Here is a 12,889-nt window from a genome sequence, read left to right on the forward strand (position 1 = left end):
GGGGGCGAGGGCAGCAGTTCCCCTCTGCAGGGGCACACAGGCACCACCTGGCTGGCTAGATGTGAGGCCAGGGTGGGGAGCTTGCACGCAGCCGCCACTGCTATCCACCACCCTGCGCTGCTGCAATGTGCAAGCCTCCCAGACCACCCGCCCTCCTGCTCTGCAGTCCAGCTGCCAGCACCACCATTTCCTCCTCCCCCACCCCCACGCCAAAAGTGTACCCAGAAGGGGGTACAATCGTTTAAAAAGGTTGAAACCCCCTGTAGCTTGTTTCATGTTACTTCAGAGAAGAATAAAGGTTGTTCAGGTACTGTAATAAATTTAAATTTTTAACACTTGGGGACAAATTCACTAAAAAAGAAAGCCTGTGTTAAAGGTCAGTTGCTTAGTAAAGAACCGAGCTGAAAATGGCAAAGTTTAGTCTGCCTACACAATTTCAGTTCTGTCACCTTTAGCACATATAAATACAAACCATGTTTAATTATGTGATCTCACATTACACAGGTGTGAAGTGAGGCAGGGGTACATCATTGATTACTGGGCGCATCTACATGTAACCCTGTGATTACATAGTGACACACTACATTGCTGTATAGGACGCTGTGGCGAAGTAGCGATCAGTTGGTCTACATGTGATTGGCAGCTACGTTGCTCAAGCAGCACACTCCCCCATTTTAGCGCAATGCTATGGCGACGTAGTGGCGAAATCTAACTGCACACTGCATAACTATGGGTAGTTACTGCGCTGTGCTTTAGTACTTCCGAAAAGAAGTACTAAAGCACGGCACCATTGCAACATCGCCATACAGTGATGTCTAGATGTATCCAGTGGTTATTAAAATTAACAATGGGCTGTCTTACCATGTGCCGTACAGCACATAAATAGCATGGAATATTGATCTTGTGAAAGGGGGTATATCACTATATAATTAAAGACTTTGCCTCCTGTGCAAATGTTAAGGTAGTGTTAAGGCCAAGTAAGCAAGCTTTTGTTTCCTGATTCTTGAATGTTCCACATAGCTTTTGCTATAGATTGAAAGTAGTTTTATCATATTACAACACTTGTATTGAAAAGAGGATCAGAAAATAATTTTCATTTTTTATGAAAAAAATATTTCTTTTCTTGCTTGTCTTGTAGTTCTGACAGATCTTTTAGATGCAATGCACAATCTTAAAGAGAAATTTGAAATTAAATCCCACTGTCAATGTACAAATAAACAGTGTGTGCAAGCTGGCAAGCTCCCTGCTGTGAATGGTGTCTCTCAGGTGAGTTTAAAACATATTTAAGTTAGTTTATTCAGAAATGCCAATACATGTTAGGTTGTTTTTTTTTACATTTGAAGGATAAAATCCAGTAATCAACTTTGTCTTTACTATTTATATAACTATATTCTGCGTTCATATATTAGCTAGGTATTGCTTTTTGCATATATTAAAACAAAATATGTTGTTTAAAAAAATATAATTGTTCTGCTGTCTAGGTTTTACAGAATGTCCTTAATCACAGTAATAAAATTTCTCTGTGCATGCCTGAGTCTCAGCAGCAGAGTGCCCCTCAAAAGTCTGAGACAAATGGTAATACAAGTCCAGGGAGTGATGTAAGCACAGACAGCAAGTTAACTCCACCTGAATCCCAGTCACCACTGCATTGGTTAGCTGATTTAGCAGAACAAAAGGCCAGAGAAGAAAAGAAAGGTAACTATTAATCATAATATTATTGAGTGCATGGTTTGGAGGTCCCAGCAATCTGTACTGAATGCACTAGAAAAATAAATTCCATGTTGGTTTTGATTTGTGACATACATAATTAAAATGTCATATTCTCTGAACTTTATCATGTAACTTTAGTGCCTTCCTCTAGTGGCTTGCTTGTTGAATATTACAGAAAAACCATTAGTGGTGTGCACGTGTAATATGTCAGTGTTTCCAGGCTCTTTTAGCTATAGCATCTCTCATTTGTGACAGGTACACACTCAGCTGCATGTCTGAGATGTTTTGGAAGGCCTTTTTTCATGGTCACACTGTTTGACTGTGTTCTGAAGGATTTAATCCATCTTCTGGTGTGTTTTCAGGTGAATAAGCACTAGTGCTTCAGTATCTTACCAGCACTGTAAAATGTAGGATGCCAGTGCTCATATTTTGCATCATAATCCCAAAATGTAAAGTATTGAAAAACATTTTTATTTTAGAGAATAAAGAATGTCCTCCTGGAAAACATCCAAAAGAAGAAAGAGACCAGGACAGCTCAGAGTCCCTAAACTGTAAAACTTCCCCTCCTGTGTCCCAGAACAATGAACAGGGATCAACCTTACGGGACTTATTAACAACAACAGCAGGCAAGCTGCGTCTAGGCTCTACAGATGCTGGTATTGCTTTTGCTCCAGTTTACTCTACAGGAACACCAGTGAGTGTCTACACTAGTGCATGGGTTTTCCAATGGGGCTTAGAAAATTAATGCAGTTTGCTTTGGTTCATTTTAACTAGAACAATCTAATAACTGTATTACTTTGAATAGTATTTTGGAATTCAATGTATAAATAAACCTCACTAAATTTCCTCCCCACAATGTTGATATTTTAATAATCAGTACCTAACAAAACTATCATTTGAATTGGATAAATATTGACTTAATGTTTTAAAGAAAGATTCTGATATATGTATTACTGTTTAGCTTCATTTCTTTGTTTCCAAATAGTTATTTCAGTGTAAAAGTCTGTCTATTTTCCTTCAGGAGCAGCAAATTTCTTGAGATTATACTTTGATACTAAAATATTAAACGTTCTGCTGAAAGCCATAGATTTTAGGTTGCCCATCAAAATATTGGGATGTAAGCAGTTGTTTCTGTTCTTCTGTCAGAGTGGCAAAGGTGGAAGGACTATGCCAAATATTCTTGATGACATCATTGCTTCGGTTGTAGAAAATAAGATTCCACCTAGTAGAACGCCAAAGATGAATGTAAAATCTGAAATGAAGGATGAGCCAAATGATGATGAAAAGTCTGTTCTGGATGATTGCAGTAAATTGTATAGTGATATTCCACATTCATGGCTCTGTGATAAGCACATTTTGTGGCTCAACGATCATAAAAACAATAACAACTGGAAGCTCTTTAAAGAGTGCTGGAAACAAGGGAAGGTATGTATCAAAGTCCAAGTTTGTTGTGAAATGTGACACAGCAATTCATGCTTGTGTGTCTAACTTCAAGATCAGTTCTATTTGGTGTAGTTAAAAAGTTTTGGTTGTGCAGACCTTCAGCTCCGTATACTTAACCTGAATCTCAAGTCCGGGTGGGCTTGCTTTCTTATGGATCACCAGCAATAATGTTTTTATAATTGGAACTTACATAAGAGTGCTGTGGGTACAGAAGCTAAAATAGAACCCATTCCTTAGTACCAGAGCTTGCTAAGCTCTAGATAGTACTGTATGCTCGTATGATATTGTAGTGTAATGTGCAAGATTATCAAACTGAATATATTTAAAATTGGCAGCTCTGTGTAAAAAGGCTGGGAAGGTAACTTTGAAAAATGTTAGTTAACAGAGAACAGGGTTAAATTTGGTTATAGGAGTTGCTAAACATGAATTGCTAAAACCAGTAAATACATTACTTACATGCTACAAATATATAAAACACGTTTTTAGGAGGTAGTAAGTCAAATATTCAAAATTGTAAAGTTTGAAATGTTCATCTTTCTATAATTCATTTATTCAAGATGTTTCAATTGTATCTGCTGTTGAATTTACTAGTAGCCATAACAGATTTTTAAGTATGTTAATACCAACATATTTTTCTCTAAAGATGCAATATATAAATAGTAAGTTGCAGAAAAAATGTGATGTCTGCTGAGGACACCTTGGAAGTGTGACTCTCTTTTTTTTTTTTTTAAACCTTGTATATTTTAAACAGAATGAGCCCTTTATTAAAAAAATGTATTAATCTTATACTGCTGCTCTCTCCCTATGTAATTTGTTTCTTATTTTGAGCTGACTGCTCAATGTCCAATATGAACTCTCAGAAATGTTATTAATAGGATGGGCACATCATAGATTTTGGCTCTTTCACCAAGTTTGAAGCTGTATTCTTAACATATTTTATTTCATCCCTGGAAATACACTAAGTGGGTGTGGGCAGAAGTAACTTCTGAAATGTTTCCAAGTGAAATGCTGGGGAATGTTCCAAAAAGGGAGTTTCAGCCAGGGGATATACATACAGTTCCTGTGGCACCCTCTGCCTGGTATGTTTCAAAAAGCAGCTTTTTCTAATGCTGACCAGGGGGGCACTGGAGGAGGCTGCAGCAACCAGCAGATCCTTTCTCCCCTCTTTTCCACCCCCCCCTTCCCCCATGAGGATGAGAGCGCTGAGACCATCAGAGGCAAGCACGGGTGAGGTGGTGGAGCACCTCAAATCCCCTGAACCTCTCCTCTCCCCCTCTCTGCTCAGCCAAGAAATAGAGGGGGATTTGGGCTGAAAGAGCCAGCTGTGGCAGTGACCTTGGGTGGGGGATGGAGGACAAGCCTGGTAGGGGCAGGGCACCCGACAGGAGGGTCTGGTGGAGATCCAGGAGCACCAGTAGCTGAACACCTGGCAGGCTCTGCATCCCTGTCCCTGTACACAAGGAACAAAAAGTGAAACACTTCAAAATAGTACTTCATTTAACAAGGAATCATTTTGGAGCAATTCAGCTGTTTTTGAAACGTTTCAAAGGGCTCGTATGTTTGTACAGATGGCCCTTTGAAACATACTTCTGGCCACGCCAACTGTCTCATGCAGATGCCTTTTTATGTTTCAGTAGTGATAATGGATTTAAAAATATCTTTTCTGTGCTTACAAGGTTTCTCAAAAATTATAAGGGTTATTAGGCATCAGAAAAGTTTGGAATATGAAGTCTTGGCCCCACTTAAGTAAATGTGAGGTTTGGTGTTGACTTCATTGGGGCCATGATTTCATCTCACATGTGGAATGTATTTCATACTTTAACTGAAATAAGCACATCCTTCAAATGTAATTGTTATTAGTCTGTTAATGTTTCCTTAATTTTTTAAGCCTGTTTTAGTGTCTGGTATACACAAGAAAATGAACATCAGCTTGTGGAAGGCAGAATCACTTAGCCTAGATTTTGGAGACCAGCAGGCTGATATCCTGAACTGCAAAGACAGCATTATTTCGAATGCCAATGTCAAGGAATTCTGGGATGGTTTTGAAGAAGTTGCAAGTATGTTATTTAAGTATAATTAGTGGAATAGTGCAAGCATAGCAGCTACATAGCCAAAAACTGCCAACTTCATGGCTTTTGAGGTTTCAAAAATAATAAAATTTAAACAAGGCTCAGGCCAATTTATATAAGGAGACTAGTGAAGTGTTGCATTTTATGCATTTTCTGGATGCCAGATATGTAGATCTATATTAGTTTTGGTATTGTTATGTGAAATGTAAACTTAATTAAGCATTCATTTTTATATCTGCTGCCAAAGTGCATGTACATTGCATTGTATTTTCCAAAATTAGTTGTTGGCAAATGCACTCATTTTATAAAATATGGAACAGTATATCAGGTAACAAGATAAAGAAGTCAGTGTTCCCACTGTATCTTCATTTGAGTTCAGATAAAACATCTATAGCAGATATAGTTTTTCATAATTTGTATGTTGTTTGCAGAACGGCAGAAAATAAAAAGTGGAGAAACAGTTGTACTAAAATTGAAAGACTGGCCCTCTGGTGAAGACTTCAAGGCTATGATGCCAGGAAGGTACTTATTTAAAATCTGACATTATTCACAAATGATGGGTGTGTGTTGGTTTCTCAGAAATGGTGCACCCCTGGTAACATTCTTTCTTTTGTTCTCCAGGTATGAAGACTTATTAAAAAGTTTGCCATTGCCAGAGTATTGTAGCCCAGAAGGAAAATTAAACCTGGCTTCCCACTTGCCGGGATTTTTTGTACGTCCAGATTTGGGACCCAGATTATGTAGTGGATATGGTAAGTACTCATCAGTACTGTAGAAGTATAGGAATTAACATACTTGAAAAGGTCAGGGGGTTGTGTACTCCAGGATCCTGTTTCTGACTATGTTCAATACGTAAAGCTTCAGGGGAAAGTACAGTTATTGTTTAAATGACAGTTGTAAATAGACCAGGAGGGAAATTCTTTCTTAACCCATCAGTCAGTGGTTAGCACATGTTCTGGATCATAAATTACATCACTTATGCATTTTATTTTTTTAATCCTGCCTAATGCAGCTGTGGCTATTTTCATTGGATATTAAATGTCTGGTTGGGTTGTTGTTGTTGTTGTTGTTGTTTTGTTTGTTTGGTTTTTTTACTCTAACCAAGCTGTTAGCTTCAGTTCTAATCTGCCTTAAAAATCTGTGGGATAGTTTTACTTTTATCTATTTCAGTTTTAATTTTTTTTCCTTTTACTATTTCTGTCTGAATTAATTGTTTTGTGAAGCTCAAAAGGCTGTTTAGAACAAACTTTGCTTCCCACAGTCTTTTTTTTTTTTCCTTCTGCTCTTTCTTTTGCAAATATATTTTTGTGGTCTGTTTTACAAATACTCTTAAAAGAAGTGAATTATAGATTACTGAATTTTGAATTACTGCACAGAGTTTGAAGGCTTTGAAGGATTTTGAATCCTCTTTGTTGAAACATACATATTAAAGATAGCAATTAAAGATGTATTGGAGAAATGACAGGTGAAACACTAGTGACCCCATATGTAAGGTTATTAATACTTTTAAAATATTGTTTTTAGAGAGAACCTCATTTTTTTTTTTAAACCTGCACTAGGAAAATGTCCCTGTCTTTTAGTTTTAGTAAGGAGGATTCAAGCCATGTTATGGGCAGGAAAGAAAGATGATCTAAGGGATATTTGCCAGGACTAAGTTGTTTTTTGTTTGGTTGGTTTTTTAATCCTTCTTTTTCCCAGTGTATAGAAGATCCATTCTGAATTCCTAAAACAGAATATCTTAAAAGTAAATCATAGTATCTCTATGCATAAATTAGTTCGGTCTAACCTGGAATTGAACAAATAATAGTAATAATAATTCTACTTATCTCTTACATAATGTTTTTCTTCTGTAGATCCATATGTGCATCTGAAAGACAAATTAGCATTATTGTTTGCCTATGTAAAAATGAGAAAAGGAGAGATAATGACTTGCATAAGATCTCAGTCAATAGGGCTGGGAACAAAGCCAGCATCATTTTGTTTCCACTTCTGTATCTTGTCCCAAGCTTGTCCCAAACAAGACAGTTCAATAACTCTAAATACCATCTGAAATTCTGTATCTTGTAAAATAGGCGTTGCTGCTACTAAAGATCATGATGTAGGAACTACAAATCTCCATATTGAAGTTTCTGATGTAGTGAACATCCTTGTTTATGTTGGTATAGCAAAAGGAAATGGAGCACACTCCAAATCAGGTAAAGAAAAATGATTTGTATTGGACAAATTGTATGACACATCATTTAAAAGTTTTAGTGGGTATTTCAATGTGCAGTTTTAAAATTGACGCTTTTTGAGATGTGCAAGTGAAATGAAACAAATGTATAACTAAAACATGACTTAAGATACATGCTAGTAGCTGAAAGTAGTGCTTTGGCTTGGATAAGTTTTTTATACAGTGACTTATTTAATGTAAAATATGTTGCAGCTCAGAAATAGTCACGTACTGTTCTCACCTTTTCATCTTTTTCCTGCCATTACCTACTTAAAGTACCTGAGCAGTGCCGATGATGACAGAAGAAGTGAACAGTGGGATGAAGGATTTTCTCTTAAAGTTCTTCTAGTCCAGCCTAATACAATTTCCAAACCCGTTAGGATAACTCTGAATCTACCTGATGCAATATTTTGTGTTAAGTTTAGTATGAAAGAAATAGATTCTAGACCAGAGAACTTGAAGTGGTGAATGCTAGTGCTGGGTATAATGTTTACTACTTATGCTGTAGTGCATAATACACTTAACAGGGTTTTTTTCCCTGTCTGTTATTTTTTCCTGTGTCTCAGTTGGATCTAAGCAAACATTGATTTATTCATCATGCTTAACAGATGTAGACTGAACCTGACTATCTCTAGAGAGAGGTAGTTAGGCAGAAGGCAGGGCAGGTTGGCACCTTTATAGATAAATTTATGCCACCTGACAAAGCTGACTGTAGTCAACCCTCATGTCTCTCTGAATGAGTTACCCCAGTGGTGCTCAACTTTTTGGTCCCATGGGCCAAATGAGTGGTGTGGGACTGGTTCACAAACTAGGGCCTGTGCTGCCCCAGCTTCTGTACCCAGATTGGGCCCTGTGCCACCTTGGCCCAGCTCCATGCTTCTAGATTGGGCCCTGTGCTGCCCCAGCTGTGCACACCTGATCTAGTATGCAAAGTTAGGGGCTCCCCACAGGTCTGGAAATTTGGCAGCAGGGGAGCAGCAGTTAAGGCTGTCACTGCTCCCTTGTGGCTGGATATTCAGACTCTGCGGAGCCTGGCAGGCTGGATCTGGGTTGGGGGTTGAGCACCTGTGAGTTGGTCTGTAAGGTGTCACCCTGCCCTGCCTTATGCATGAGTATCTTTAGTTTGCTTTTTTTTTAGTCGTAATATAAATATAGCTCTAGTAATACGTAGTTGGTTCTTGACTGGGTGCTGTAGAATTAATACAAAATTACTTCTTTTGGTTTCACAAAAATGTCTTCCCACTCTAAATTGCCTGATTCAGCAACATATTTATTTCTAGTCAGGGAAACACTTTCTATCAGATTTTAACAAATGTCAGACTGCTTCAAAATGTGGACACAAATTGTCTTAGAATCTTATATAATTTTTACCCTTAACTTCCTAATTTTGAAAGCTGTGAGAACAAAAACTTGCATTTTTAAAGTCTTTGTGAATTAGCCACAGGAAATTTAAAAAAAAGAGTAATGTTTCAGTCTTTCTGCTACCTGTATTTAATATACTTGTCAATTCTTAGGCATATTAAAGAAATTTGAAGAGGAGGATTTGGATGACCTTTTAAAGAAAAGATTGAAAGATTCAAGTGAATTGCCTGGTGCTTTGTGGCACATTTATGCTGGCAAAGATGTGGACAAAATAAGGGAGTTTCTGCAAAAGGTTAGACTTATAATAAATAGATATTTTCTTTGCATAACTTAACTCCTTAAAATTGTTAGTTATATTGAAAAAAAATGTAGTTCTGAAAATTCCTACTGTGTTTGAAGTGGCTATTTCCAAGCTTCTGTTGGTGGGCTGTAGAGTATTCTTAGTGAAATAACAACTTCTTGATGTTTTCTACCAGTCAAAATGGTTAGGTTACAATGTTTCCCAACCAGCTAATACAGTCATAACCATAAGACTTTTAATTATGGCACACCTCCAGACCACAGGTTCTAGCCATATCAGTCTTTAGTTCTGGACAGTCTCCATCCCAGCCTAGTGTTTACAGAGCCTAGTCTCCAATAGCCTAGTGTTTCTGTCTAAAGTGTAAGAACAGGTTTGTTTGGAAAGGGGCTTTCAGGGAGTTTCGATGTAATAGGAAGTTTCATAAAGGAACCCACTTTCCTTACAAGATTTGGTCCCATTAGGGTAACGGAGATCCACAGCTACATGGATGCCCTTGCCTCCAAGACAACAGCTTGAAGAAAAGAAGAAGAGGCAGAGGTCAGGCACAGTAAATCTGTCTGGACTCTAATCTCATGAGAAGCCTTATCGCAGAATACTTGAAGAGTACTTGTTCTTAGCAAGAATAGCATAAACTCTGGAGCCTAACCTATTGCTCTCCTCTTACAGAGTTCTGCAACAGCTGTCTGTCTGCATCCTTTTTGAAAAAAATCGATTTGCAGTTCACAATGCCTACACCCACATTTTGAGGATAGCCATGTACTGGATTTCTGAATTAAAGTGATTCAAAATCCATGTCATTACCTTGTGACTTTGCCCAATAGCCTACAGCTATTGAGCACTTGCCAAGGAAGTGGAAAACCGGAGGAGATTTAAACCCACATCTTCCCACTTTCCAGGACAGAGCCCTAACCACTAGAATACAGTAGATTAGGTGCTTTTCTTGTTGTAGCTGAGGAGAACAACAAGCAAGAGGGAGTCTGCTTTCATAGCTTAGCAGTCGGGGCACTTTTGCAAAGGGAGAGAAATCCTGGTTTCATGTCTCCCCTGCCAGCTTTATTTCTGTTTTCCAGCCAGTTTCTGTGTAACGTAAAGCATAAACAATGCTGGGAGGAAGCAAGAGGGATTCCAAGTGGCTCCTTCTGGCCCCTCGCCCTCAGAACTGTTTAGGTATCTTTACATCTTTGGTTGGAAAACAGAAATAATCCAGACAGTAGTGACCCTCTCTGCTTGGCTGCTTAGGAGATTAGCATCAGGAAAACTGGTGATTGTTTTGCTTAAAATCTGTTGATGTCTCAGAGAAATATTTTAAGACAATTAATTTCTTTGCTTTACATGAACTTGTGCTGTTTTTCCTGATTTGAGATTATAATGTCACATTTGATAGTGTCGACACTGGATAGTTTGGACTGTAAGTGTAGCCCTTCTGCCAGGCGATGGATGGCAGTAATAAGACCTGACTTCTAATTCAGAGGTTTAACACCAGCTTTTCAAAACTAGCTTCAGCCCCCATGCAGAAATCTGGGAAAACAAACTGCAGCTGGCTGTTCTAAAGTGAGCCATCTTCTCTCACGTTCAGTGGGAAAAGAGAACAAGCACACAACCTTAAATAACACCTTAACTGCTAAACATTAACTGAAACCCAAAACAGTTAACAGTCTCAGTCCCTGGCAAACCAAGTACTCACTAAGTTGGGAATTGAGATTAACCCAGGATGGCTTTACCCAGCTGTGCCAGCCAGCAGTGGCAGATGCTGGGTAGAGAGGCCCAACCCAGAGGGTTTGCTACTCTGCTCTGTGGGTTCCACCAGCTATGCCAGCCACAGTAGCAAGTGGGAAGCGCTCACCAAACAGAGTTGCTGCCACTCTGCTGCTGGGGACTGCTGTTAGAGATCAGTGCTGGGGATTGCTACCTTGGCCATTGCCTCCAGGGGTTGCCACTGCTGCTTCTCCATGCTGCTAGGGGCCGTGATCACTGCTTCACACTACAGCTCCTCTTCTGGTGGCCTGTGCAACCCCAGGTCTTTCTAGACCCTACCCTGTTTCAACAGCAGGTTCAGGGATTTTCAGCTTTCTTAGCTATAGCGAGTATCAGGCTTCCCTCTGAACCCACTGTAGGGACTTGTACTCACAAGTATATTTTCCCTTAAGGAGTTCATGAGCCCCAAGGCTATCCAGGCAGGGACTTCTGTCTGGAGTCTCCTCTGCTCCTTACTCAAACACTAACTCTGTGCTCAAACTGAGGGCTACTCTACTGCAGATCTCTGCACAGCTCCCAGTAAGTGCTGAACTTGCAGCAACCCTTACATTAGCAATATTTCACCCTTTTAAAACTTCACCTTTTTAACAGGGAAGGCCAATGGACACAATTACAAATTGCACACTTGACTCCAAACAGTAAAACCAAGGCCCATAAACAGTAAAAACAAGTGTGAGTAGCACCCAGACCTCCAAGCATGCATACTAAGTATGGTATGCAGAGAGAGAACACAAAGTTACCATTCCAGAACACACCTGTAAGCAAACATGCATAACATAAGCAGGGTTACATAGGAAATCTGGAGGAGAGGAACTTCTGTGAAATCAAGATTACTGTTTTCTTGCAAGTAAGCATCCTTCTCCTCCATCATTTTTAAAAGTCAAAATTGCTTATACATGAAGTTTTATGAGATTTTTCAAAATACCTACTGTTATTTAGGTGTGGCACTCCTTACAGTCTCCCATCCTGTAATAACATTTGGGTGCCACATTCCCTAGAGATTTTTTTTTTTAAATCCTAACCAAAATTCTTGTGTACCTACTGTGATAAGTTACTGTTTTTCAACATGTCCGTTTTTCCAGTTGGTTTTTTTGTTTTATTGGTTTTTTTAAATTAATCCTGTATCTCACCTGTATCACAGATTGCAAAGGAACAGGGCCTGGAAGTTTTACCAGAGCATGATCCGATACGTGACCAGAGTTGGTATGTGAACAAAAAACTTCGCCAAAGACTTCTTGAAGAATATGGAGTAAAAACCTGCACTGTTGTTCAGTTTCTTGGTGATGCTATTATCTTGCCAGCAGGAGCACTTCATCAGGTAAAATCCTTCTGTTCAAAGACAGCAGTGTGTAGGAAGTATGCTTGAATTGGATTTTATTTCTTTAGCAGTGATTCCTAAAAGCAGGGTTCCTGGTTTTCTTTGTTTTAAAAATATCAAATTCTCTGATTAAAACCCCCAAAATCCATACTTTTATGCGATTAAAATGAAACGCCACTGTGTGTGTGTAGATAGAGATACAGCTAGAGATGGGGGGAAGAGTGTGTGTGTGTTTATATGTACATGTGTATATACAGTTATCAGTTGAACACAATGTTTTATTGATATATTTAGAATGTTAAAGTAGTTGAGGAAGCCTACCAGGGCCTTAGTCATGATAATGAAATACATTCTAAATATCTATAAATTTTGGCATTTGATTTTGGGTTCTTTATCATGGAAAATCAGAGCTCCCCCTGCCCCCTTCTCTTACAAAGACATGGGTCCAGCTCCAACTGTCTTCCCTGTTGCTTAGTGGTGCTGAGCAGCCCTGATATGCTGGTTCATGCCATTGCCCCTCACTCCTGACACGGCCGCCCAGCCCTGCCAGTGGGGGGCCCCCAGCTTCCAGGGCTATGGGGCCAGAGACCCAGGTCCATAGCCCCTTGTCCCCCAGTAGCAGCATGCAAGCCTTGGCTGCTGCATGTGGGAGGTGCTGGCTGCTACAGTGGAGCGGAGCATGGAGCCTGGCTCCCCCTCCCTCATGGGTGGTGCTCCCA

At 39.3% G+C, this 12,889-nt stretch overlaps 1 protein-coding gene across 2 annotated transcripts in view; it reads left to right on the forward strand.

Annotated features, from left to right (window-relative positions):
• Nucleotides 1–12,889, forward strand: part of JMJD1C (jumonji domain containing 1C) — a 196,064-nt gene that overhangs the window by 174,064 nt on the left and 9,111 nt on the right. For both annotated transcript variants that reach the window (XM_019507890.1, XM_019507891.1), the window contains 10 exons: nt 1,139–1,266; nt 1,482–1,695; nt 2,190–2,404; nt 2,857–3,135; nt 5,042–5,210; nt 5,654–5,744; nt 5,844–5,974; nt 7,295–7,417; nt 8,949–9,088; nt 11,994–12,170. In XM_019507890.1, the coding sequence (XP_019363435.1) occupies nt 1,139–1,266; nt 1,482–1,695; nt 2,190–2,404; nt 2,857–3,135; nt 5,042–5,210; nt 5,654–5,744; nt 5,844–5,974; nt 7,295–7,417; nt 8,949–9,088; nt 11,994–12,170 (1,667 nt within the window). The remainder of the gene's footprint in view (nt 1–1,138; nt 1,267–1,481; nt 1,696–2,189; nt 2,405–2,856; nt 3,136–5,041; nt 5,211–5,653; nt 5,745–5,843; nt 5,975–7,294; nt 7,418–8,948; nt 9,089–11,993; nt 12,171–12,889) is intronic.

Source organism: Gavialis gangeticus, unplaced genomic scaffold (assembly GCF_001723915.1).
Source record: "Gavialis gangeticus isolate Ggan-Ray unplaced genomic scaffold, GavGan_comp1, whole genome shotgun sequence".
NCBI lineage: Eukaryota > Metazoa > Chordata > Crocodylia > Gavialidae > Gavialis > Gavialis gangeticus.